This window comes from Xylocopa sonorina, chromosome 3 (assembly GCF_050948175.1).
Source record: "Xylocopa sonorina isolate GNS202 chromosome 3, iyXylSono1_principal, whole genome shotgun sequence".
NCBI lineage: Eukaryota > Metazoa > Arthropoda > Insecta > Hymenoptera > Apidae > Xylocopa > Xylocopa sonorina.
The window spans coordinates 12,260,001-12,283,714 of record NC_135195.1 but is presented as its reverse complement, the minus strand read 5'-3'; the positions used below and the strand labels follow the sequence as shown (position 1 = coordinate 12,283,714).

The window sequence follows — 23,714 nt, the reverse complement described above, 5'->3', positions numbered from 1 at the left end:
CCAGGAGTTCAATGCGATCCCATTACTGAACCACCATATTTTAGGTAATAATATGAAATATCAGATCATAAATTTATACTTGACGGTTCTTTCTTTCTTCCCGAAGAAAGCGGACGTAATTTTTCACAATTTACAAAATACCCGCAGCTAACTATATAATTGTGAATAATTATTTACCTGGAATTATATTAATCATATTTAATGTTTAGATGCGGCTGTTGCCCAAAGGGATCTTCCGGTAATGGTACTACATGTATCGACATAAACGAGTGCGAGGTGGCACATCCTTGCCATCCTAAAGTGCATTGTATCAATCTTCAACCAGGGTTTAGATGTGAATCTTGCCCAGTGGGTTACAATGGGACTGCAACCGAGGGAATTGGTTTAGAGGATGCCATCAGTAAGAAACAACGTTGTGAAGATATAAATGAGTGTGAAGATAACAATGGTGGATGCAGTCCATATGTCCAATGCGTTAATACAGAGGTACATATAATTAGCTAATTATAATATATTACACAAACAAATTTTGTATTGTTTAAAATGAATTTTATCACTTCAGGGATCATATAGATGTGCTGGTTGCCGACCAGGTTTTGTGGAAAATACAACAGGTGTTTGCATTCCTGATCCAAAACACAATGTCTGTCCAAATATAATAACCGTATGCGATGGAAAGGCCGACTGTATTGGCATTAATAAAGACGAATATATGTGCAAAGTAAGATAATAAACTTGACGTACAGAGTATAATATTGATAATATAAATGAAATATAGAGAAGACAATATTTTCCGATATTTTCAAAAGACTAGAAATCAATATTCCTTTTTTTTTTATCTATTCTTATGAATATGATAGGCAAACGGAAAAAAATTATAATTTCTAGTGTCACGTTGGATGGGCAGGTGACGGAGTGATTTGTGGTGTAGACAGTGACAGTGATGGGATTCCTGATGAAGATCTCAACTGCACGGATCGGCATTGTCGCAAGGATAATTGTCCGAATACGCCGAACAGTGGTCAAGAAGATGCGGATAATGATGGCATAGGTGACGTGTGTGATCCGGACGCTGATAATGACGGTGTTCCCAATGCTTCGGATAATTGCCCTTTAATTCCAAATGCCGATCAAAAGGACACCGATGGCGATGGTTACGGAGATGTTTGCGATAATTGCCCTTCAGTAAAGAATCCATCTCAGGAAGATACTGATGGCGATGGCATTGGTGATGCCTGCGACGATGATATTGATAACGATGGTACGATTCTGGAAACTGATAAAGTAGAGTTTTTTTGTTTTTGATGTTTAACAGTAAACATTGAAAAGGATTAATAAGACCCTTTATAAAAAGTTTAAAACTCATAAAAAATAATCTTTAACTTTTTTACAAGAAATTTCGTTATTGAGATCTAACATTAATCTTATAGGTATTCTGAATCCCGAGGACAATTGTCCAAAAAACGTCAATAAAGATCAAAAAGACTCAGATAATGATAAAGTTGGAGATGTCTGCGACAATTGCCCATTCAACTACAATCCGGATCAATCGGACAAAGATGCCGACGGAGTAGGTGACGTTTGCGATAATGACAGAGATAGTGACGGAGACGGCATCCAGGACGACAGAGACAACTGTCCAAACGTACCAAATCCAGGACAAACTGATGACGATCACGATGGCTTAGGAAACGAATGTGATCCCGATATAGATAATGATGGAGTACCGAATGAGATTGACAATTGTCCCTACGTGTACAATCCGGACCAACGTCGCACTCGTCGTAAGTACACCATTATTATCAATTTGATTTTATAGAACTCGATTGCAAAGTTAAATTCTTAATTAGATTAAGATTTGTTGTTATCAGATTGTGCACAAAAATGAATTATTTTTAGATCCTCGCATTGGTGATGCTTGCTTGAATGATTACGACAACGACACCGTAGAAGATAGAATAGACAATTGTCCCAATAATAGCGCGATCTCGAGGACAGATTTCCGAAAGTACCAACAAATTGCTTTAGATCCATATGGTACTTCCCAAGTTGATCCCATTTGGGTACTTTTAAATAACGGCTCTGAAATTCGACAGCTTGAGAATAGCGACCCTGGAATTGCTATTGGTATCGTATTAATATATACATATAATATTTTCAAAAAAGTGTGATTCTTCGTAAAATAAATCGTAACATGTATGGGCTGTTTCAAACCTCATCTTCTATAATAGGTCCTGACGTTATCCTGAATGTAGACTTTGAGGGTACATTCTTCATTGATGACAAATCAGACGATGACTTCGTCGGTTTTGTCTTTGGGTACCAAAATAACAAAAAATTCTATGTTGTGACCTGGAAGAAAGGTGCCCAACAGTATTGGGAAACTAAACCATTTATAGCAACAGCAGATGCCGGTGTCATGTTAAAGCTTGTCAACTCAAGTACTGGTCCCGGAGAATATCTTAGAAACAGTCTTTGGCATAAAAAAGACACTCCTAATCAAGTAAAGATTCTTTGGTTTGATCCAAAGAAAGTCGGCTGGAAACCGGCAACTTCGTACAGATGGCAACTGCTGCATAGGCCTAAAATCGGTTTGATTAGATTCTGGCTTTACGAAGGACAACAATTAATAGCTGATTCAGGAAACATCTATGATTCAACCTTACAAGGTGGAAAATTAGGGGTTTACTGCTTCTCCCAGGAGAAGATCACTTGGTCCAATTTGATGTATAAATGTAAAGGTAAGAATAAAAAAGACATTAGACATGTACATGATTTTGAACTCTCAAACTAGTAATTGCATATACATAACTGGACTATTTTCTTTTCCGGACATGCCGAAAATTGTATTGTAATGAATTATAATATTAATCATTAGTACCGAAAATTTACCGATGCAAAATATTTTTTACAAAAATAACAGTATAGCAATAATTTTCGTAAGATTCATTAATTTTAATGAAATTTTTCAGATACTATTCCGGAATCAATATGGAAAGAACTGCCGGCAAATTTGCAGAATCAAATAGAAGTAGAGTAGTGAAATCAGACTTTATTATACCAATTTATTTACTACAAATAACATGAGATTTTCGAAATTCGTTTTATACACTTTTATCTTATTTTAATGGCAAGAGATTCAATCTTCGTTTAATTCAATTTACTTACAATATATTTCTTAGTTCTTACTGATAAGAATCCATTAATAAATTGCCATCTTTATCTTTAAGTCGTACTCTACCATTTGAATATCGCGTTTCCTGAGTACCATCGAGATGAATTAATTTTATAGTACCATCGGGATATTCTCGTCTCTAAATTACATATAAATATATTAATTGTATAAATACATGTATACAAAGTGTCCTTTGTAATTGGAAATAGAAATATTTCGTAAGTAACTGGAATAATTTGTTACTAATATGACTGCTTAACAAATTCATGCCAGCATATACCTATCGTATAAAAATTTGTTATGTAGCTTCTCATTATTACTTATTACCTTATGAGTTTTCGTATGTACTTCACGTTGACCGTTTGGTAGAGTAAGAACCTTTTCACCATTCGTAAGAATTTGGATTAATGTACCATCCGGCAATGTCCATTTCTCTGTACCATTTGACTCTAAAATACGCACTGAACCATCCGGAAATGATACCTCTACCATACCATTATGCGACCGTCTTTCTGTTTGACCGCTGTACAAAGTAAAAGAAATATAGAAATATGAATATAAAATAAAAAATTAAATAATAAAATTAAGTGATAATTTACTCAGGAAATTCTAAAACTTCTAATCCATCTGGCATTGTTGTGTGCCATGTACGTGTTGAAGCATAAAAATACCTTACTTTTCCATCTATATTAGTTTCACGGACATCTCCATTGTAATATATCAACTTAGTTATACCTTTATCAGGAAAGACTTTCTTAATATTTCCATTTGGAAATCGGTATTCAATCGAACCATCAACATGTTTTATCTGTTTTATGTCTTGTTTATCAATTGCAGTCTTATTCTGGCATGATGAAGGTGAATTTTCTATATGTGAAGAAACCAGTTCACCTGATGGTACAAATGTAGAAATTTTCTCGTAATTTTCGTGATATGTTTCTGTAGGAGATATAAAACATGTATAATCATTTTCAATATTGCAACTAATGTTATCATTATTAAAAGGTGTATCACAGTTTTTATCTGATTTTTCATAATTATCTCTTACAGTATTTGTTTTGCTGTCTAATTTTTCTAATTTATCATCTATATCTGATTTAAATTTACTCAAATTTTCTGAAGAATTAAACAGCTCTCCACTTTCTCTTAAGTTAAATGTTGCATCTTTAATTAAATTTTCATATAAATTTCGCTTTTTAGCAATATTTATTACAGCTGACTGACTCCTTTGCAGTTTTTCATTCATAACGTTTTTACTACTATTAGTATCTTCTTCTATATTTTCATCATCAATTATACTTGCTTTCATCATTGGTTCTATCAGCTTTTGATCATCATCTGATGAGATATCATTTATTTTTTGAGATTCTTTAATCTGCATATTAAGTTGTTTATTAATCTGATGAATTGCTCTTGTATTCGATGAAGTTCCAGATCTCCCTTTATTTCTAACACTATTTTTTTTCAAATTCTGTAATCTTTCTACTTCTTGCTTTAATTTCGAATTTTCCATTTTTAAAATTCTCATTTGACACTTACATCTAGATTGTGCTGCATTCCATCTACTTTCCTTTATATGCATTTCCTCCATCAATTTTTCTACTTCTTGTTTTAAATTTTGAATTTCCTGCCTTTCCAATCTGCTTTGTTGTGCTTTTTCTTGTGAATCTCGCATTCTATTTTCTAATGCAGCTTTCTCACGTGCTAGCTTTTTTCTTTCTTCCTGCAAATAATCTTCTACCTGTTTTCTATTCTCTTCAAAATTTTTTTCCTTTTCCGCGTAGTCTTTACGTAAATTTTTATAATCCTCCTGTAATTTTTTACGCTGTGAAGATAAAGCTACATTTTCTTTGCGAAATATATTAATTTCTTGTTCAAGCTCCAATAAACGATTTTTTAGAAGTTCCGACTGAAAAACAGTTTCATTTGTTTCTCGCAAGTTTCTTTCATGTTGTTCTTGATCTTTGATTACAACTACATCATCACAATTATTATTATACTTCTCCTTGTGTTCTTTTGATATTTCAATATTATCAGAATTATTAATTTCTTGCGATATTGTATCATCTTGACTATAATCAAGCAAACTATTCTCTTCATTATTGTAAATTTTGTCAGTAGTATCAGAAAATTCTGATTTATCTTTATGATAATTTATATTACAGGTAGAGTTATCATTTTGTCTTGTATCTTCACAACTTGCCATCTTATAATTCAACTCGTCAGTTTTATTTTTTGCTATAAAAGACTGTGGTACCTCGAATGGCATTGATAAAGTAGACATGTCTGTGATTGAAGAATCACTCCAAGCTTTTTCATCTGAGAAACCTTTCGTTACTGATGATTCAGTTGACATACTCGATGTATCTGTTAGTCCAATTGTTTTATACTCGTTATATTCAGAAAATCTAACGTGAAAACTAACATCAACATTATTATCATCATCAACAGCAGGCTCGTTACAAAGGTTTTGTTGATTCTGTACAGACTGAATTTGATTACTAATTTGATTACTTAATAATATATGTCTATTTTCATTTACTTTTGTTGGACTGTTTTCGTTAATATCTTGCATGAGTTTTACATTTTTATATAAATTATTCTGAATTAAATTGTGATTCATAAAAGATGGAAGATTACAGCAAGTATCAAATTTGTTATTTGACACTTGATTACATTTATATTGATTAGACTTTAAACCTGATTGATTTTTAGGTACCTTAGTTACTGGAGTACCTTGTTTTGCATTACATATATTATGATTTCTCTTATATTCAGCATTTTTTATTTTAAATGGTGTTGATTGTTGTAAAAACGCAACTACTGCACTGGATGTAGAACAAAAGCTAGAATTTTCTGCCTTCTCTTCTAACAATTCAAATATTCGTACTTCTTCCAATTCTTTCTGTGTACCAGAATGAAAATCTAAAGTATTCAATTCAGCCGGATTCTTCACTTCACTGATACAGTCCTCTAAATGTGTAACCAAGGTATTAGATTCAGATTTACTGCGAACTTTTTTCTTTGGTAGTGAGACATTCTTCAGAGATAAATGTTTTCGTGCCACATTTGTACAATATGCCCTTTTCAATAACTGTGTACTCTTTAAATGTTGAGCTGTTTTATTGAATGTACTTTCACTTTTGCAACATTTAGAATTAGATTGTGTGTTAGTGAAAGACGTACTGTATGATCTTAATTTAGGAGAAGAAAGCTGCGATTGTCGATGTAATCTAAAACGGGACAAACCTTCTCCTTTCTTTAAAAATGGGCGTTTCACTTTACTCCCTGAAGTAGCATTAGATCTATCCAATGGTTCATTCTCACTGTCTTTTAATTTCTCCTTAAGCAAAGTATGAAAATCTTTTCTAGGGGAAGGAATTGGTACATCATCAATAGAAATATGATTAATAACAGTTTTATCAGGTGGCAATGATGCTACTCCTTCTACAATAAATTGTTGTGCACATTTATCTTCTTTTGGAGAAGTTACTGTCAACTCTATTTCATTTTTTGTGTCAGATACTGTCTTATTTTCTGATTGCCGTTTTATATGATTTTCAGTAAATGTATCCTTAGAAGACTTTTGATGGATAACTACATTCTCATTACTACTATTTATATTTTGATTATCACACAGTTCATTGTTATTCAATATTTGAATACAGTTTTCTCCTGTTTGTGACTCATATAGCTTAATTAAATTTTCATTATTAATCTCAGTACTTTCAATCGTCTTGCCTATATTATTTGGAATTAATTTATCTTCATTGAGATCACATTCTTGTATCGATAACTCAAGCGCTTTATATATAGAATCCTGTCTTTGAGTTAACATTTCTCGTTGCATCTGTTGTTGTTTTAATAATCGTTCTTGTTGTTCCAGTTGCCACCGTCGTAATTTTTGCAAGCGTTCAACTACAGATGCTTCAAAGTCCATTATTTTAATGCATATATAATACTTGATACACTGATGTATATAAATATATGGATATATACATATATATATATACACACATTAAAAATTATAGAAAAAAATTAAAGGATTATTTACATTTTCTAAAACCTATAAATGTATGTACATACAAAAATATATTACTCTATGACATTAATAAAAATAAATATTTATAATATTCACATAACTTCTATAATGCACATTCAATGTTTTTTTAACTCACAGTAACAGAAAATTATTCCTTTTTTTCTTTTATATTCGTGCAAAATTATAACATGAAATACTAAAACTCTAATAAACGCTAAATTTGATTGAAAAAACTGCTCGTCATAAGAAATTAAATAATTATATTGTAAGCATCTATAATTACAGTATTTATATTATGCACATGTACCGCCAAGTAGAAAAAGTTACGAAAATAGGGAAGAAATGCATTATAAATGAAATCTGTTAAATTAATTAATACGTTTTTAAGTAAACACGTAAAACATTTGTTTCGTTATAAAACCGGTTGATAATTCAAAACCAATATATATATGTATATGCGTGCACAATATGGTTTGAATCTTACACCGTATTAAATGTTACCTACAAGTATTGCAAGCATCTGATTGGTTAATCATAAAAATATCTATATAATGATGGAGAAAGTATATTTTTGTGGAATTGTAGATAATTTACAATTTTCAATTTTTTTTTATTCGTTTGTGTTATTATGTACAAATCTAATCGACATTTAATCTTTCTTAAGATTAATAAATACAATTGGTTACAAGAAAGGATTGAATATCAAAGTTTAAATTAATTAGAGAAATATTTAAACATTTTTGCAAAACAAATTAATGTTAAACATTTTAACATAGGTCTAAAGGAGAGTACTTACATAGAAAAGATCTTGTGTAGTGACCTAATAAAGTAGACTATAATAAATAGTATGTAATTGATGTAACAAGTCAGTTTTATTTTAGCATAAAATTGCTTGTTAATATATAGTTTCATTTAAGATACAACATAATACATTTTTAAATTATTAATCTTTTTATTGTACTAAAACAGTTCAATTAATGTTAAATCTTATAATTAGACAAGTTTTATTACAACAATTACAATGGTAAAAAAGGAACAAACCAGTTTAAAAAAATTGCAGTTGGCATTTATTCTTTTAGATAGAATTGATTATTTGGTACATATTATATGTACATACTTGTAGTACAACTGAAACTAAACATAGTTATCTACATTTGTGTCCTATCACGTAAATGCAACAAAATCTTTCAATATGAAAATATATAAAATATTGTAAAATTAATTGTAATAAAAGAAAACAGCATAAAAGTTACACCAAATCTTAAGTAAGCACTTATTTGCTCATTGAATTTTTCATACATTTCAATATATTGATAAAACTCGAGTCATTTTTCAAAACAAAATATCCTAAAAATTACGTCAGTTTATAAAATTTTTAATTAATATGTTTTTATGCTGCAATATAGTCAACTATAACTTTCTACCGACAACTAATGTAACACTTTTGCCATAAAGTTTTATTAAAATGATAATCCATGTATGCATATATATGTATACGCATACATATATACACGTATATGTGTTTTTATATTTGCAGTCACCATAAAAATATTAGCACACTATTGTATTTATTTCAGCATTTGTATACTCTTTAATTTGGTGTAAATATATTAATTTTTGTATCATATTTAATAGTATATAATTACCAAATTTTGCTTCTGTGGAAGTGAAATATAGAATCTAACTGATTCGTTAAAAAAATATCAGAATGTGCTAATATTTTTTGTAGACGCTGCATATATGTAAAAAGTTACAATATATAAAAAAATATACTTGTATGTTCACTGAAATATTTCATTGTAAAATCAATGCAATGATATAACATATTTAGCAGTGTAACTCAATAATAAACACTTCATTAACTGACTTCATTATAAATGATAGTAAATATCCAAATATTTTATGAACTTATAATTCATGAGCGATAATATATTCGCTCGCTCTTAATTTATAAATTCATGCAATAAGCTCGCAGCAACAAGCATGATATTAAAATTCATTTCGTTAAACAAAATATTGGTTGAAATCTATGCTACAGCTGTAAATGTATTTTCAGTTGCTTTGTTAGTATCTGTAAACATTTGTAACATACGTTATCAATTAAACACGAAAAGCAATTATTGAATATAACTAATATGTAAGAAATGTTTGAAATGTAATTCTGCTAAGGTGTTTTAAAAATTAACATTGTTTGCAGTACTTAATTACGAAAAGTGAAAATTAATCAGTAACTATACGTCGATACTTTCTATTAGGAGGGAACACTTCTTCGTCTTCGTCTCTATCAGCCGAAAGGAAAGGATCATCATAGGCATAATTTGGTGCCCATTTTAATAATAGTTTCTCGAAAAATTCTTCTAAATTTCGAGCCTCTTGATATACCTGTGATTCAACCTAAATAAAATAGAATTATTTAATTATACATATATTATATTTCCTGCATTTATCAATAGAAACTTAATGGAAAATAAAACAATGAAAGTTCAGACTTCGCTACTTTAAAAAAATTAGAATTTCATACTTTGTATAAATTTTTCATACATTTCTCGTACATCTATTAATGTAGGTTAGTGTATAATTATTTAATTAAGTAAATTACAAATATGCAAAGAATAAACTTTCATCATCTCCCCTTTCCTTTCCCTTAAATCTCCAAATTCTTTAATAAAACTTACAGGGTTATATGTAAAAGCATTTTTAAACATCAATCTGATGTCTGCCATTACTTGTCTTAAGTCTGTGTAATGATTTGGATGTTCAGGTTTTAATTTTTCTCTAATTACATCTAGTGCAATTGGTTTCTTTATAATGCGATGATAATCAACTATCTGTTAATGATAAACAAAATAGTAATTTTTTATACTCTTAAAAAATGTTTATATACCTACGATTTTTTAACAAATTTACCTCACTAGATACAACTTCACGGAAAGGTAAGCTTTGCTCATATTGACAATAAAGTTCCAATACAATTCTTTGCGCAATGCGTAATTCTTTCGCACTCATTGTATTTGGTCTTTTTTCACCTGGTGGGTCATCAGAGCAATCTAGTACATTTGTACATAACATACACTGCCAAGTTTCGCTTTCACTGTTATACAAAAAGATTTTACACTAACAAGTATATGATAAAAGTAATTAAATTATTGCTTATATACTTACTCAGGAAAAGATTTTAAGCTAGGAATATGACAGTACAAGTGGAAGACTTTTGGGCATTTATCACAACATAGTACAGCATCTCCTCCATCCATACATACTGCACACCAATCTTCGTTAGGATCGTCCTTTGCCATGGATGCTGCAGCATTTTTTGAATTATCTAACAAACATATAATTATGCATGTGCACTTATATACTACATATTATGTATGATAAACAGAGAGTGACCAAAATAAGTAACTAAACTCTATACTATGATTTTTATAAGTCTATTGTGCAATTTTCTTAGGAATAAAATAAATTTATTTAAAACATTAAATTACCTGACGAATTTTCAGTCATTGGATTCATTCCTTCATCGGTTGAACTGTCTACTTGAGCAGAATCTAATTGATTTCGTTGAGCTTCCGGTATTACCACAATTCCATTACTATCTAACTTCGCGATAGTAAGCATTAGATCATTCAACGATTTTTGGCAAAACTTATCTAAACTCTTTTCAGTTTCATCTGATTTACCAGGAGGCACAGGACTAGGAGTCTTAGGTACTGATGAACTTACTGTATGACCAACTGATACTGAATTCTGCGACTGAGGTGGATTATCAGAGGCAGCAGTCGTCTGTGTACTGTATTTTTGATTAACATTCAATTGTTGATTTTGTAACGTTATTTTGTAAGTATCATTAATAGGAACTGGCATGGAAGGTGTGGTCGATTGATGTCGGGGGCTATAAAGAGGAAGACAAGGATTGACGTTTTGGGGTATGTGCCAACGGGCTGCAGTTGGTTGCTGCATAGAATAGTTCATATGTTGCGTAGATGGAGATGCTGGATTACATTGTTGAAGTCTTATACCAGAAACCATGGACGTGTTTGGTGGTTGATACGCAGGAGGTGCTACTGGCCGCTGAGAATTATTCGAAGGATACCTATAAGGCGGTAATCGATACACGTGATTCGTAGATGGCCTGAAGGGTGGTGGATTATGTGCAAGGAGACCACGTAGACTCGTGTTCCGTCCAAGTTGATCCATATGAACTTGTTGATGAGGATGTGTGGACGACGTTACTTGTTGGTGACAACTCCCCAAAGGACGTTGTTGCATGAGCATTGGGTTTTGTAGTCTGTTATTGAAGTTGACTGCGTACGGTACACGTGGCTGATGTGTTTGCGGCGACGAACGAGGCGGCATGTTGTTCATAGGATAATGTTGTATATAATTTTGCGACTGAGCTTGTTGTTGTTGCTGTTGCTGCTGCTGTTGAGATGCTATATGAAGAGGCACTTGTTGATAGGAATTTTGTTGCATATTATTTGATTGTTGCGTAGCAGCAGGTAATTGCACAACCATGGATGAACCATCTATATGTGTATTTGACAGATTAGATGTTTGCTTTTGATCTGTCTGGGATTCATTGTATGGTATTGATGGTGTATTTACACCACCGAGTGGTGATATCGAAGGATATACTCTACCATCCACCACAATCGCACCAATAGATGAAACAACTAAAATTAGAAAAAAAACATTTAATATTTTACAAATAATATGTTTATTAAATTATTGTAATTAAAAATATGAAATATATTTAAATTATAATAATCCCATTAAGTGTCCGCAAACTACTTATGTTAAATAACATAATTAAGCACCTATTATTATTAATTTAACCTTTTATCAAATCTGGTACTTTTTCCAAAGATAAGTGTATTCTAACTGGTATTTCTGGATTTGGAATGTCAGCTCGCCTACTTTTTATTCTTTGCAAATGACTCGTAACAGATCTGTAAAATAATTATGAAATGTATATAATATTTACATTTCTTTATACATACATATATATACATGGAGCATTTGAAATAGATACTTTTTACTATAAAGTAATTCCATGTCTGAACCCTTTTTTAAAGCATGAGTTACAAATTGAATACAATGATCTGTCAATTTTGATAATTGATCTAAAGCAACTTTTTTTTCATTCAATGTGTTTTGCTTTTGATCACAAACTTCATTTAGACGCATAACCAATTGTTTTCCTCGAGTATTAATTGTATTTGTTAACCTGTCAAAAAAAAAAAAAAATAACACATAAATACAACTATTTTATATCCATTCAAATATTAAATATAAAATTTGCAGGAACTTACTGCACCACCATTTGTGTGATATCTTGTACCAAGTTTTTCTTCTTTTCTAGAATAAGAACCTGCCTATCCTCTATAACTTTCATTGCACTTTTTAATAAAACTCGTTTATAACTAAAATAAATCAAATAAATTTTAAATACATTTTAATATAAAATTTTTAAAAAGTCAAAAGAACAATTTTTGGTATTTACAGGAACAAACATAATATTTAAAAGTGTACAAAAGTAAAAAAGAGGACTGTGTGTATATAAGTATATATATATATGTATATATATACCTCACTTCTTTAAGTAAAGTTGACACAGAAGCACGCGTTTCCGCGGCAATTTCATGAATAAATTTGTACTTGTGATCTCTGTGTTCGCTTAGCTGACAATCCCTACAAGTAAGTTTATCACATGTTTGACAAAATAAAGATAATTGTTCGTGCGAATGAATCGTACAAAATAAATAGCCAGGTATTTTTTTGTTGTTCTTTTTAACATTATCTTTATCATTGGCAACTTCGTCCTTTGGTTTGATTGTATGATCTTTTGTTATTTTTAGTCTCTGATGTGCCTTAAAAGAAATGTATAAAATTCAAAACACTGACTATTTCATTTAAACTATTAGAGATACATTAGGTCATCCTATAAATAATACTACATTGCAATATAATATTTTCATTACCATAACACAGTTCTGACAGATGAATTCCTCACATTCCACACACCAACTTGTGGCAGTAGCATTATCTTGACAACAAGTACACTTTTTCTCTTCTTCTGTTTCTTTAGATTCGTCATCGGTACCTGGACTATTATCTTCTTCTATAAATTTTGATAGAAATCGATTTTCGATTAAGTTTTCCGCCTGTGTGGTAACGTTACATATTTGACAAGCAATCACATTACTTTCCACTGCAAGAATATTGTATGTTCTTTAGTCTAACTTATACCAATAGAATATATTCATATATAAACATATAAGTTGCATTTAAAAATTATACTGCTTTGAATTACATTTGTAATTTCTACAAAACTAAGTGTTTGCTTTTTTCTCATATCAATATTGCCATTTTACGAGCTCAGAGTTAACATAGCGCAAATTAATGATTTAAGGTATAATTATAATGAAAACTTTTGTCAACCAGGCATAAGAATTTATAAATCAGAAAATATAAATATATGATATGTTGTCTTACATAAAACATCCACGTCAACCGATGTGTTGTGATCGTTCAGTTTACTACTGACACATGTCGAACATGCTGCGTGTAAACATTCGAGAAGCTTAGGATCGTCGCCAAAGGTAAACATCTTTCCACAGAACACACATTTTGACAGAAATGTACGTGTTTCATTTTCATGACCCTCAGTTGTACATTCAATACGCTGTTCGCACTCTTCCTCCATGCAAACGCCCTGTACTTGAGATTGTTGCATATCTTGCTTCGCGCCAGTTTGGTCAAGTGGTTCTTCTTTAATTGTCGGTATCGGGCCTGTTGTTAACAGCTCGTTCACTCGAGTTTCCATGTTAAAATTATTGAAATATGAATGTTTTAGTAAGAATCGTTTCTATATCTTATGAAAATATATCTTTCTCAAACCGCGTAGCGCCATGATCTCCACCATGCTACTGCATGCTACATAAGAAACTTGGTAGCCAGTTGTATGTACATCAGCTCCCCCTAAGGGGAGAACGTGAAAACTTGGCTGATTCAGAGGTGGTACATTCTGCGTGTAAGGAACGCGGAAAGTTCAAAGAAATATCTTTTCGATTTTCTCTCTGCTCATCTCCTCGCAACTGACATTTTAAATAATGTGCAATTTTCTAGTATCCATACTTAAACAATTCAAATACTATTTTTCAATTTATTTATTATTGTCGCTGGTTACAACTATATGCTGGGATTACTTCGTATAACAATGCTAAAGTATTAAAGCTCAGTTCACGCGACAGCGTAACACTAATCCATAAATTAAGGATATTAAATGCATTAAGTTAATTAAGAGAGATAAAGTTAATATTTCAATATATATTTACCAACATTGTAAAATAAATGCATCACATTTTTTTTAGTGTTGTGATTGTATGAAATTTATAATGCCTGAATTCATTCTAGGTACAAAATTCTGTATAGTCCGGGAAAGGTTAAAAAAATAAAACAGTAGCGACAGAAATATTTATTTATTTAATTATTTATATACTGCCAGATAGATAATATTAACTGAATTAACATTATGTGTATATATGGATTAAATGTAATATAGAAGAGTTGCTTATATTTGCTATAAATTTATAGAATGAATAAATTTATGCAAAGATACTATCGTTTTATCAATATGCACAGTTTACGAATCTGTTCTGTAAATCATAAAATTACAATTAAGTGAAAATAAATTATATATGTAGCTCTATTTTGGCATATTAAATAAAAAAAAAATATCTTGGTTTATTGAAAGAAATGGGCCTGAATAAAATTAATGATTTATCTTTGAAGAAGGATGTACATAAGTTATTAGAAATATGTATTTCAACAAGTAAAGAAGGTATTTCCAAATTAATTAATTATTGTCCAACTTCAGATTGAAGCATTCAATGTTCACCTTTCATTTTATTATAATCTTTATTGCTTATTTTTCATATTAATTCCTAAGTTTTTTTTTTTTTTTGACAAATGCATTTGAGAAATCATATATAAAAGAAAATATTAATACTTATAAATTCATCATATCGTATACATATTTAATTTAGAATAACAAAAAATATATTCCTCAGGTGTGTCAGAGATACTTCGTAAACATCAAGACCTTAATCAATCAAATTTGACAATTGGAATGTTTTTTGAATTCATGAAACTTGCATATCAAATTAATGATAGTTGTGAAAGTCTAATTGCACTTCTAACTGAAAGGAATAAACTTGATTGGGACAAATTAGCAAAAATTGATTTATATTTCAAGGCACAGAATTACAACGCCACTAATGAAAAGTATATTAATAGTGATGTCATGCAGAAACATAAAAGTATTAATGCAGCGGAGGGTGTCTTGTCTGAATCATTTAATACTGACATCGAGCAGTCTACACATTGTGCTGCATCTTCAAATACACAATTTGAAAATGAACAAGTTCATACAGACAATCAAAATTTAGCATCTGGTTTTGAGAAATGCAGTCAAGTTATACAAAGTTCTTTACATGTAAAGGACACACAGATTGTAAAGTCTATAGATACAACGGAAACTTTTTTAATTTCATTAATAAAATCAAATTTAAGTGATGTATTACATGAAGGTTTATTAGATTCGATATTGCCATACATGATTCCGAAACCTACTGTGTCGCAACCCATTATTAAAAAGTCCATTACTACCACAGAAGTAAAAAAAAGTAATTCCTTGAATACTAATATTGAAACAAGAGTAATTGCAAATATTACAGAAAAAGAGAAAGATAAAAGTAAAGTGAATAAAAGATCAACGGAGTAAGTTTATTGGTGGTTAATGTTAATTTGAATTAAATTTGATGTTTTGAAATTAAAAATAATTTTGTTATAAAAATAATAATTATTTATTCTATACTTGTATAGAAATGAAGTAGAAATTCATGTTTGCGATGAAGAAAAGAACATTAAACAAAACTTTCATTGCCCACAAAAGCTTCTTATTCAGAAAATGCGTTATTTTGCTGATGTAACAGCAGGTCAGAAATTAGAGGAAATAGATATATCAGTTCATTGTGACATTGCAATTTTTGACTGGCTAATGAAGTGGGTGAAAAAAGATATAATAAAAAAGTCTGAATGGCCAGTTTTGGAAATTAATAATGTTATTCCAATAATGGTATCTGCATCGTTTTTACAAATGGAACCACTTTTAGAAAGTTGTCTTCAGTACTGCCATGATAATATCTTTGATATATTAAAAACATCAACAGTTTTAAGCAGTTTAGATGATAATCTTCTAACAAGGTATTTTGCTACTACTTTTTATTTCTATTATTCATTTAGGTGAATAATTTCCTAATATCAAATGATAATGTCATCTTAATTATGCATAATATTTTCATTCAGATTAGTGGATCGATTCACAAACCAAGAAGTTGAAATGTTGAAAGATAAAAAAGATAAAATTCAAAGTAAACTATTTTGTAAATTGATTATGTCTCTTGCTGAAATTATGCCTGATAATAAGAAAGGACATTACAGTTCTTTAGCTACATTATTTAAATGTAGCAAATGTGGGAAAAACATTATACAATCAGTTTCTAATCATGTACCTTGTATTTCAAGTGCAATGAAAATTGACAATCGTGGAAACATTCAGAGCAAACACGTAAGGTACGATTACAATATTAAAACATTAACATAGCAATGTTTACAACCATAATAATATCTATGTTATTTATAGAGACTTAACGTGGACTTTAAATGATTACATTGTTACACTCAGAACAGAATTACGCTCTTGGCGAAAAGTTTATTGGAGACTGTGGGGTGATTGTCATTTTTTATTTTGCACACAATGTAATATATATTTTCCAATTCATCAATTTGATTGGTGCTGCTATCATATAGAACTTCCACAATTTTTTATTAATGAACAGCAACGACCTATGCCATTTCCTTTAGGAAGATATCCATGCTGTAGCCAACGAGCATACAAATTCGAAGTACTAGCAAATCATGAAGGTTGCAGATATAGAGTATGTATTCATTAGTATCATTAACTGATTTTATAAATATTTCTAAGAATACAAATTTTATAATTAGAATCATATAAATTTATAAAAACTGTAATAAATATAAGTTATATGTTTTATTTATTGTTTCCTTTTATTAGGAACATATCCCAGATATTAGAACACAGAAGGATGTAACCATATTAAATATCTTTACAATACACAAAGAAGTAATAGCAATAGAACCACCACAGTTATTTTTCCCAGAAAAAATTACGAGATTAGTAGCTCGTGATCCATCGCTTCAATCAGGAAAATTAATGTGTAAAGATGCAATGTGGTGGACTGGTATAGAACTTGTACCACAACGACCAAAACTTGGACTTTTAGGTAAATTAATATTTTTTAATTTAAACCTCATCCAGTCGCTTGTACAAAATATCCTTATTTTTTTACAAGTTTTACTTTTGGACTTATACCTAAGTTTGCTTTTGTTAATTATTCAGTTGAACAAGCCTATTTTATAATCGTGATAACAACAATTTTGATAAATACTTAGGAAAAATTTGGAGTGGATCAGGATTTCGACGTTTATCCCAAATACAAGATTTACAAAAATCATCTCAAAGAATTTGTCAACAAGTTTCTGCTACAACTGACACTTGCTCCATTGTGTCCTCGATAACAGATAGTGACATGGACGATGGTATTACAACTTGTGAAAATAGTAGTATCAGCGAAGAATCTAATTATAGTGAGGAATCTCATGCATGGTCTTCATTAAAATCAAAGCATAAAATTAAAAGAGCACCAATAAATCAAGTTTTGTGGAGGTAATGCAATATTTAATAGCAAAATATATATGAATTATCAAATTTTAAAAGCATTAAATTACTCACAACATTTGATACAAAAATAAATCTAGAAATAACAGTCGATCTTGGAGTGATAATTTGAGTGTAAGACATAATCAAGATAATCAAAGAGAATTTGAGGAAAATGCAGCCTTACAAATGGTGGCACTATTAACGAAAAGAGTATCTGCAGACTTTTCTTTATTACTGAAATCACCCCATAAACACAATCGGACAAAGAAAAAATTAAATGGTATATTCTTTAAATATATTGCAATCTACTAATTATGCAATATTTATTACAATTAATACTTTAAACTTAGGAGGAACATATACGAGATTGGAAGCAGAACTTCGCGATCAACTAAATCAATGTTACAAAAATAAAAATACTGGAAAACTGCTACGCACAAAATTAAATAAATCGTAAATATTTCATACTGGAATGATTGTTATTTAATATCTTAATTAATATTTGTAATGTTTGTTAATTAATATTTGTGATATTAAATGAAAAAGTTTCTATACAAGGTGATTCACTACTCATGTGACAAACTATTACAGCGATAGTTCACCTCAAAAGCAATAAAAAAGTTCATATAAATCTAGGGGCGATTTGCAAAAATGACAGAGAAAATTTCTTAATTTTTATTGAATAGAAAGAGTAAGATAAATTATATCTCCCGCTTTAGAGGTAAAAGAGAGAAAGATATATAAGAAAGCTATAAGAGAGAGTGAGACAGATGATACCGACCCTACTCTGGAACCCCTATCGCCATCTCTATGAAAAATGCTCAAACTGGTCGCACAGCGGTACCGACAGCGAAGTGAACTACTGAAGAACTACTGGCGCCATCTCTCGGAGGGGAACTGAAACTAGGTCGGTAATTAGTTTCTGTATCCTCCGTAGAGGTGGCGCTAGTAGTTCTTGAGTAGTTCACTTCGCTGTCGGTACCGCTGTGCGACCAGTTTGAGCACTTTTCACAGAGATGGCGATAGGGGTTCCAGAGTAGGGTCGGTATCATCTGTCTCATTCTTTCTTATAGCTTTCGTATATATCTTTCTCTCTCTTACCTCTAAAGCAGGAGATATAATTTATCTTACTCTTTCTATTCAATGAAAATTAAGAAATTTTCTCTGTCATTTTACAGATCGGACTTAGATTTATATGAACTTTTTTGTTGCTTTTGAGGTGTACTATCAGCTGTAAAAATTTATCACATGAGTGGTGAATTACCCTGTATATATTTATGACATTTTTATTATCACTGATAGACTAGATATTTTTATTATCGCTGCAGAAATGAAGATTTTATTTTACTGGCATATTAAATATCGCAGTCCCAAATGTAAGCTGTGTCGTGTTAGTTTTAGATGAGTCGCTGGATCTATGTAAAAGATTATGCTTGTAATATCAATAGTCATGCAATAGAAATAGTAAATTTATATAGATCCTAGGTTAGAGCCAACCAGTGTAGAAATCTCTCACTTGCTTGTTTCTCCTTTTCACGTTTTTCACATTGGTTAAAATTGGTTACATAGGAGTTATATCATTGAAACTGAACAATAGTAGGGATGGAACAACTTTGAACGGTTCTGTTCCAGATGGCAGCAGCTAGAAATCTTGGTTACAATATATACTTGGCGGGATTTGCACACGTGATAATTCGTTAAATTTTTCCTTCATTTGAAGTTGTTTTTGAAGCGAAACAATTACTTTTACCAAACATGGATAGTATCAATTCTGATATAAAAATTGACATTCCTAAAGATACAAATTTAAATACAGGTAAAAACCTAACGATAAAAACGTTTGAATGAACAAAATAATATTTATATGAAATAATGTGTTTGAGTTAAATTTAAGTAAACATTTAATGCACATTCGATATTTACTGAAATATTAAAATTTTTGTATAAAGGAATTAAGGCGTTACATTTTACAGATATTTTATTGTTTGTATCTTATTAATTTGTATCGTTTTTCAATATGTGTAATTATATTAAAATAATGAAGAATTGAAAATGTTCTAAAATAATTTGAAGGTACAAAATATTTTGCTTTATAATAAGAATTTAAATAATATGTAATATCACCCTACAAGAGTAAAAAAGAAACCGAACAATGTATATCAATTTGATTCTTCTTTAAAAATACTTTTAACTAATAACTTGTTCAGTTATATTGACATTATTTTTACTTCTTTTATATGAATGGAAATATAACAGAAGACAGTTTAAAGAATGTAATATCTAATGAAAACTTGTCGGAAGAAATTGTAATTCAACAGAAGAAAAGGAAGCGAGAGGAATTACGTGAACAAAAACGATTAGCGGAAGAGAAATACAATCAAGAACTACAAGAACAGCAATATAAACGATTGATGCATTTGTTAAACAGAAGTAAATTTTATTCTTCATACATTGTTGGTAAAATTAATAACAATTTAGATAAGGATACGTATAAAGTTAAGAGAAAATATGAGAGAAAACCAATTTTAAATGATGAAAATACACCACCTCAAAAAAGGAAACAACGAAATAATGAGATACAAAAAAAAGTAGTTAAAGATGTAAGTAAATATAGTAATATAATAATTATATAATTTTATACTCATGTCATATGACTACTTATCCTTAATGTTATATACATATATAACTTTTAGGTACAAAAAACGATACATATTGATAAGAAGAAACTGAATTTAAGTACAGAAAAAGTAGAAAATGAATTGATTAAAGATTCTATAAATGAAAGTAACGAAACTGATGATATTGTTGAAATACCAACATATTTCAATGGAGATTTACGAAACTATCAGAAAACGGGATTTCAGTGGTTAAAAATTCTTTATGAAAATGGCATAAATGGCATTTTGGCTGATGAAATGGGTCTTGGAAAAACAGTACAAGTTATAGCCCTATTGTGTCATCTTATTGAAAAACGACAAGAAGGTCCATATTTGATAATTGCACCACTCTCAACCATACCAAATTGGCTGCTGGAATTTGAAAAATTTGCACCAAAATTACCAGTTGTGCTGTTTCATGGTACATCAGAGGAAAGACTTTTATCGAAAACAAAAATTAAACAGAAGTATAAAGTTACACAAAATTATAGTACATTTCCGATCATTCTTACTACATTTGAAATTCCCATAGTAGAAAGTAACTTTATTAGATCTTTAAACTGGAGATATGTAATAATAGATGAAGGACAGAGAATTAAGAATCATCAATGCCAACTTATTAAGTATGTATATTAAAATATAATTGTTTATTTTTAATGCAAACATTAAATCATGAACAATTTAGGGTTATTATTGTTACAGGGTTTTACAATCTTGTAAATTTATGAATAAATTGCTACTGACAGGCACACCGCTACAAAATAATTTAACAGAACTATGGTCGCTGTTACATTTTTTGCTACCAGAGATTTTTGATGATTTAGCTGTTTTTGAATCATGGTTTGACGTAAAAGAACTTCAATATAATGAAGGAACTAAAAAGTTCTTAAAAATGGAACAAGAAAAACATATATTGGCATCATTACGTGAAATATTACAACCATTTATGTTGAGACGCGAAAAGTCTGATGTTTGTTTAGATGTTCCACCAAAAAAGGAAGTAATTGTGTATGCTCCTCTTTCAGAATTACAACACGATTTATATAAAGCAGTTTTAAACCATGATATAGATAAATTAAGTAAAATTGAAGAGGAACCAATTATATACACGGAAGATAGTAGTAGACCCAGACGTAGATGTACCTTAAAGAATATAGACAATATTCAAAAGACAAACTTTAGACAAGCAATATCACCCAGTACTTCACATGAAGAAAGTGATGAAAGCATAGATAGTGACCTTTGGAAACAGGTTAAATCTGCAGATGAACAAAATTTGTTAATGTGGAAAAAGTATACTGATGTTACAGAACGTAATCGAGACTTTTTAATTAATTCTCAACACCGAAGTCGTAAGTTATATACAATAATGTAGATGTACAAATCATTCAAATATTATGTTCCTATGATTGTTTTTATTATTTCAGATGTTTTGTACAAAAAAATTGTCAATCATCCATATTTAGTACATTGCCCACTGGGTCCGGATTACTTGCCAAAAATAGATGAAGAATTAATTAAAACATCTGGCAAGCTTCTAGTAGTAGATGCAATGCTTGCAAAGCTTAAAGAGCAAGGACACAAAGTTTTATTGTTTTCTACTATGACTTCTATATTAAATATAATAGAAGATTATCTTTCATTGCGTAACTATAGATATGTCAGACTAGATGGACAAACAAAACTTTCTGATAGAAAAGAAAATATTAAACAGTTTAATACAGATCCGGAAATATTTTTATTCCTTATATCTACAAGAGCAGGTGGTGTTGGGTTAAATCTTGCTGGAGCAGATACTGTTATCATATATGATAGTGATTGGGTATGTTAATTTTTACATATATTATTCTTATAACCTTACATTCTCTTATCGACAGAAAATAATTAAACATAATCACAGAATCCTCAGGTGGATATACAAGCTATGGCGCGTTGTCATAGGATAGGCCAAACACGGCCGGTAATGATATATAGATTGTGTTCTAAAGGAACGATTGACGAAAAAATCATTAATCGTGCAGAAGCTAAGCGTATTTTAGAAAAAATGGTAATTTCAAAACATGTTAAGACAATAAATGTAAATAATAAAGTAGATTTATTGGAACTACAAAAACTTTTAGAATCAAAGGAATGTCAAGTAGTTACATCTGAAAATGAAGGTAAGAGTTTTTAATTTATATAATTCTAATATATAAATTTTGTATCATTTTAATATAATAACTAATTTTTATATTGTGAATTTTCCATACACAGTTTTCACAGAGGAAGAACTTAATAAACTAATAGATAGAAGTGATTTGTACGATAAGAAAGGATCTTAAATCCCTTGGCTGTAGCTTAACAAACGTATTATACGAAGTATTGTATTTATTATTATTTTATTAATATTTAAAACAAAAGTTATTTTCGAAACAATATAATACTTATTTTTGTACTATTTATTAGATAAGAAAAAAACTCGTTCTGCAGTTGCAGAATAAAATCTATAAAAAATTTAGGAATAAAAAAGGAAATGAAATGCACTTCCATAGTTATAATCCAAATATGTAGTTTTTAATTCATTTTCTATTTTGTAATAAATTTATAAGTATATAAACTTTTTAATATATTATAAATATTACTTTAAAAATGCATAAACAATCTGTAAAACATCAATATATAACAATCATTCCAGAGTAATATATTTATGACTTATTATGATTTGGTGCTTCATAAATTTCATTTTTTTTACAAACGATAATAGAAATATTTTTATAACATAAAAAAAATTATATTACTAGTCTTACAAATGAAAAATTATTTATTTTTATCATATAGGAATAAAATATGAACACTTTTTTTATTAAATTTATTATTGTAATGTATTTTGAAATGTAGTAAGAAACTTATATATGGCGGGATAATAATGCAAGGCTACTTCCATAGCATCCTGCAAAAGACATCATCATTATTGGAATAGCTTTTTATATCATTTAAAATTTATACTTTAGTTAGATTTTCTTTCAGACACTACATTATGAATACAAATGTATTATT

The 23,714-nt window shown here is 29.8% G+C and overlaps 7 protein-coding genes across 8 annotated transcripts in view; 4 read left to right on the top strand and 3 right to left on the bottom strand.

The window, feature by feature from the left end:
* LOC143433614 (WD repeat-containing protein 55 homolog) overlaps window positions 1-23,714 on the top strand; it is a 128,482-nt gene that overhangs the window by 98,406 nt on the left and 6,362 nt on the right. The gene's annotated exons all lie outside the window — the stretch shown is intronic.
* LOC143433612 (cartilage oligomeric matrix protein-like) lies at window positions 593-3,046 on the top strand. Its single transcript, XM_076911043.1, has 6 exons — window positions 593-721; window positions 889-1,261; window positions 1,431-1,784; window positions 1,900-2,127; window positions 2,232-2,741; window positions 2,973-3,046. The coding sequence occupies exons 1-6, from the start codon at window positions 713-715 to the stop codon at window positions 3,038-3,040; spliced, it is 1,542 nt and encodes a 513-aa protein (XP_076767158.1). The 5' UTR covers window positions 593-712; the 3' UTR covers window positions 3,041-3,046.
* Sas-4 (spindle assembly abnormal 4) lies at window positions 3,171-7,124 on the bottom strand. Its single transcript, XM_076911010.1, has 3 exons — window positions 3,775-7,124; window positions 3,503-3,698; window positions 3,171-3,314 (listed from the first exon to the last, which is right to left on the bottom strand). The coding sequence occupies exons 1-3, from the start codon at window positions 7,113-7,115 to the stop codon at window positions 3,186-3,188; spliced, it is 3,666 nt and encodes a 1,221-aa protein (XP_076767125.1). The 5' UTR covers window positions 7,116-7,124; the 3' UTR covers window positions 3,171-3,185.
* Window positions 8,262-14,169, bottom strand: LOC143433593 (E3 ubiquitin-protein ligase TRIM33). Of its 2 annotated transcripts, none has more exons than XM_076911008.1 (11): window positions 13,713-14,169; window positions 13,199-13,428; window positions 12,807-13,087; window positions 12,530-12,640; window positions 12,250-12,444; window positions 12,054-12,166; window positions 10,703-11,890; window positions 10,380-10,539; window positions 10,125-10,308; window positions 9,893-10,045; window positions 8,262-9,611 (listed from the first exon to the last, which is right to left on the bottom strand). In XM_076911008.1, the coding sequence occupies exons 1-11, from the start codon at window positions 14,041-14,043 to the stop codon at window positions 9,438-9,440; spliced, it is 3,120 nt and encodes a 1,039-aa protein (XP_076767123.1). In that variant the 5' UTR covers window positions 14,044-14,169; the 3' UTR covers window positions 8,262-9,437. The 2 variants fall into 2 exon arrangements, with proteins under 2 accessions (XP_076767123.1, XP_076767124.1); XM_076911009.1 differs by having other exon boundaries at window positions 10,380-10,518.
* LOC143433601 (SANT and BTB domain regulator of class switch recombination) lies at window positions 14,400-18,494 on the top strand. Its single transcript, XM_076911021.1, has 10 exons — window positions 14,400-14,444; window positions 14,634-15,060; window positions 15,290-15,998; window positions 16,104-16,484; window positions 16,587-16,853; window positions 16,924-17,218; window positions 17,356-17,584; window positions 17,754-18,027; window positions 18,120-18,301; window positions 18,372-18,494. Exons 2-10 carry the CDS (start codon window positions 14,976-14,978, stop codon window positions 18,476-18,478), a joined length of 2,529 nt encoding a protein of 842 aa, XP_076767136.1. The 5' UTR covers window positions 14,400-14,444; window positions 14,634-14,975; the 3' UTR covers window positions 18,479-18,494.
* Window positions 20,259-23,059, top strand: LOC143422365 (lymphoid-specific helicase). The gene is made up of 6 exons (XM_076892940.1): window positions 20,259-20,621; window positions 20,715-21,301; window positions 21,381-22,030; window positions 22,106-22,500; window positions 22,579-22,837; window positions 22,932-23,059. Exons 1-6 carry the CDS (start codon window positions 20,259-20,261, stop codon window positions 22,997-22,999), a joined length of 2,322 nt encoding a protein of 773 aa, XP_076749055.1. The 3' UTR covers window positions 23,000-23,059.
* The window catches only part of LOC143433607 (centromere protein I), a 3,851-nt gene continuing 3,528 nt past the window's right edge, over window positions 23,392-23,714 (bottom strand). The window contains exon 15 of the mRNA XM_076911035.1: window positions 23,392-23,607. Coding sequence (XP_076767150.1) covers window positions 23,530-23,607 — 78 coding nt within the window. The 3' untranslated portion in view covers window positions 23,392-23,529. The remainder of the gene's footprint in view (window positions 23,608-23,714) is intronic.

What these genes read in the sequence shown, in the direction of transcription:
- LOC143422365 (XM_076892940.1), top strand. Translation starts at nt 20,259, where the DNA reads ATGAATGGAAATATAACAGAAGACAGTTTAAAGAATGTAATATCTAAT. An exon ending in TAATTCTCAACACCGAAGTC is followed by an intron (nt 22,031 to 22,105) that starts GTAAGTTATATA and finishes TTATTATTTCAG; the next exon opens with ATGTTTTGTACAAAAAAATT. An exon ending in AGTTACATCTGAAAATGAAG is followed by an intron (nt 22,838 to 22,931) that starts GTAAGAGTTTTT and finishes TTCCATACACAG; the next exon opens with TTTTCACAGAGGAAGAACTT.
- Sas-4 (XM_076911010.1), bottom strand. Translation starts at nt 7,115, where the DNA reads ATGGACTTTGAAGCATCTGTAGTTGAACGCTTGCAAAAATTACGACGG. An exon ending in GAAGTTTTAGAATTTCCTGA is followed by an intron (nt 3,699 to 3,774) that starts GTAAATTATCAC and finishes TACTTTGTACAG; the next exon opens with CGGTCAAACAGAAAGACGGT. An exon ending in TACATACGAAAACTCATAAG is followed by an intron (nt 3,315 to 3,502) that starts GTAATAAGTAAT and finishes TATGTAATTTAG; the next exon opens with AGACGAGAATATCCCGATGG.
- LOC143433612 (XM_076911043.1), top strand. An exon ending in CGACCCTGGAATTGCTATTG is followed by an intron (nt 2,128 to 2,231) that starts GTATCGTATTAA and finishes CTTCTATAATAG; the next exon opens with GTCCTGACGTTATCCTGAAT. An exon ending in TTTGATGTATAAATGTAAAG is followed by an intron (nt 2,742 to 2,972) that starts GTAAGAATAAAA and finishes GAAATTTTTCAG; the next exon opens with ATACTATTCCGGAATCAATA.
- LOC143433593 (XM_076911008.1), bottom strand. Translation starts at nt 14,043, where the DNA reads ATGGAAACTCGAGTGAACGAGCTGTTAACAACAGGCCCGATACCGACA. An exon ending in ATCACACAAATGGTGGTGCA is followed by an intron (nt 12,445 to 12,529) that starts GTAAGTTCCTGC and finishes TTTTTTTGACAG; the next exon opens with GTTAACAAATACAATTAATA. An exon ending in GAATTACTTTATAGTAAAAA is followed by an intron (nt 12,167 to 12,249) that starts GTATCTATTTCA and finishes ATTATTTTACAG; the next exon opens with ATCTGTTACGAGTCATTTGC.
- LOC143433601 (XM_076911021.1), top strand. Translation starts at nt 14,976, where the DNA reads ATGGGCCTGAATAAAATTAATGATTTATCTTTGAAGAAGGATGTACAT. An exon ending in GATGATAATCTTCTAACAAG is followed by an intron (nt 16,485 to 16,586) that starts GTATTTTGCTAC and finishes ATTTTCATTCAG; the next exon opens with ATTAGTGGATCGATTCACAA. An exon ending in ATTCAGAGCAAACACGTAAG is followed by an intron (nt 16,854 to 16,923) that starts GTACGATTACAA and finishes TGTTATTTATAG; the next exon opens with AGACTTAACGTGGACTTTAA.